At 47.1% G+C, this 1,687-nt stretch overlaps 1 protein-coding gene across 1 annotated transcript; it reads left to right on the forward strand.

Annotated features, from left to right (window-relative positions):
* Nucleotides 1-550: 550 nt before the first annotated feature.
* On the forward strand, nucleotides 551-1,673 carry TREMEDRAFT_64557 (uncharacterized protein; the record flags this gene model as incomplete). Its single annotated transcript, XM_007006777.1, has 3 exons — nucleotides 551-556; nucleotides 684-1,386; nucleotides 1,630-1,673. The coding sequence occupies 3 exons, from the start codon at nucleotides 551-553 to the stop codon at nucleotides 1,671-1,673; spliced, it is 753 nt and encodes a 250-aa protein (XP_007006839.1).
* Between the last annotated feature and the right edge of the window lie 14 nt (nucleotides 1,674-1,687).

Consider the following 1,687-nt stretch of genomic DNA (forward strand, 5'->3'; position numbering starts at 1 on the left):
AGCTTTTAACCAACAATCCAGTACTACTGGATCATTGGTCAATTGCTGAATCAGTTTTTCACCACAGATCCAGTACTACTGGATTCATGGTCAGATAGAAAGTGGAGGCGAGGTGGAGGCGCAAGGGTATAAATACCCCCTCCGTGAGACCTCTTCCTCATCGATGAATTCTCAAAAGTTACACTTCTAAACTTCTCATTCTTCACAATCCTCTTTGCGCTCGCTACACTCGCGCACTTCGTCTAAGTGACTTCCAATACAACCCTTCCTCAGCACTGAGGTGCTCTTCGTCATCATCGTCCAATCCACTCTACGCTATCACTTTGTCCTTCATTGTCGTTGTCCTCTGAAGTTAGGTCTTAGTCACTGCCTAGCTCTCAGGTCGTATGTTACGGGGTAACAACGAATCGAGAGGACTCTATCGAGTTCGACGGATTAGGACAGAGGAAAGCGGGAGTTGGAGGCAGTGCTGCAGTAGGTAGGGACGGGTTTTCCCCTTTCGAGATTTCCCCACTGGGTTTGCTCAAAGCGGTTTTTCACCTGTCCGAGTATGTACGTACGTAGACGCTTGCAGCAGGAAGAGGACAAAGGGCGAGGATATCCGTAGACAGTATATAGTACAATCAGCAAAGTACCAACTTTGCTGATTCTTCAATATCATTCTTTGGCTACATCGATTGCAGAGGAGACACGATCCATTAGCACCAGAGCCCCTAGACTTCCACAAGACCTCCATCGAGTTCGACCCAACCTGCGACCTAGTCGTCGTGTTTCCAGTACCGTTACAAGTTGAAGAATCAGCCTTACGCACCTTGGGTCGAATCGGAGAGTACTGTATGCTCACCAGAGGGAAAGCGCGGAAAATGATACCAGAAAAAGAGGAGTTGGAACAAGGGCTGGTCCCAGAGGAAGAAATACCAACAAGTTCTTCGAGAAGTACCATTTCACATGATCTCACTTCTACTACCACTACCCCAGATCCGCTAAATGAATTATCGCAGCAGTTGTCACAATTGTTAGCCATTATGACGATGCAACAAAAGGAACAAAATGCATTAAGAGAAGAACTGGCTACGATGAAAGCTGACCGACAGAACCAACAGATACTCACATCGAAAGGGGCAAGTTTGATCGAAGTCGAAGAAAACAAGCCGTGTTTGGAGCCAAAACTTACCAACAACGAACGAACAGGAAGAACCAGGTGTGCGGATCCGCCTACCTTCAGTGGAGAACGAGGAGAATTGGACAACTTCCTTGCAGCATGTCACATGAACTTCGAATTCAAAGGGGCAGAGTACGCCACCGATCGCAGAAAGATCCTGTTCATGTACGGGTATCTTCGAGGCACCCCTCAAATGCTTATAACCCCGGCCATAACCAATCCAAGTATATGGAATTCGACCGAATGGCTAGAGAGCTACGACAAATTCATCCAGCATTTACGAACTCAATTTGGAGACAGTAACATGGCAGGTACGGCTATGAGGAAATTGCAGGAGTTAAGACAGACGGATACGGCGGCCGAGTATTTTGCCAACTTTGAACTTTGGTCCACACACCTTGGAAAGGTACCCGATGCCATGAAAATCGCCTCAGCCATACAGGGCCTGAAGGAAGAGCTACTGAAAGTGGTAGTGGTAAATAACACCGATCCTCGAACCAAATCGGACTGAACGTAGACTATAAT

Source organism: Tremella mesenterica (assembly GCF_000271645.1).
Source record: "Tremella mesenterica DSM 1558 unplaced genomic scaffold TREMEscaffold_11, whole genome shotgun sequence".
Taxonomy (NCBI): domain Eukaryota; kingdom Fungi; phylum Basidiomycota; class Tremellomycetes; order Tremellales; family Tremellaceae; genus Tremella; species Tremella mesenterica.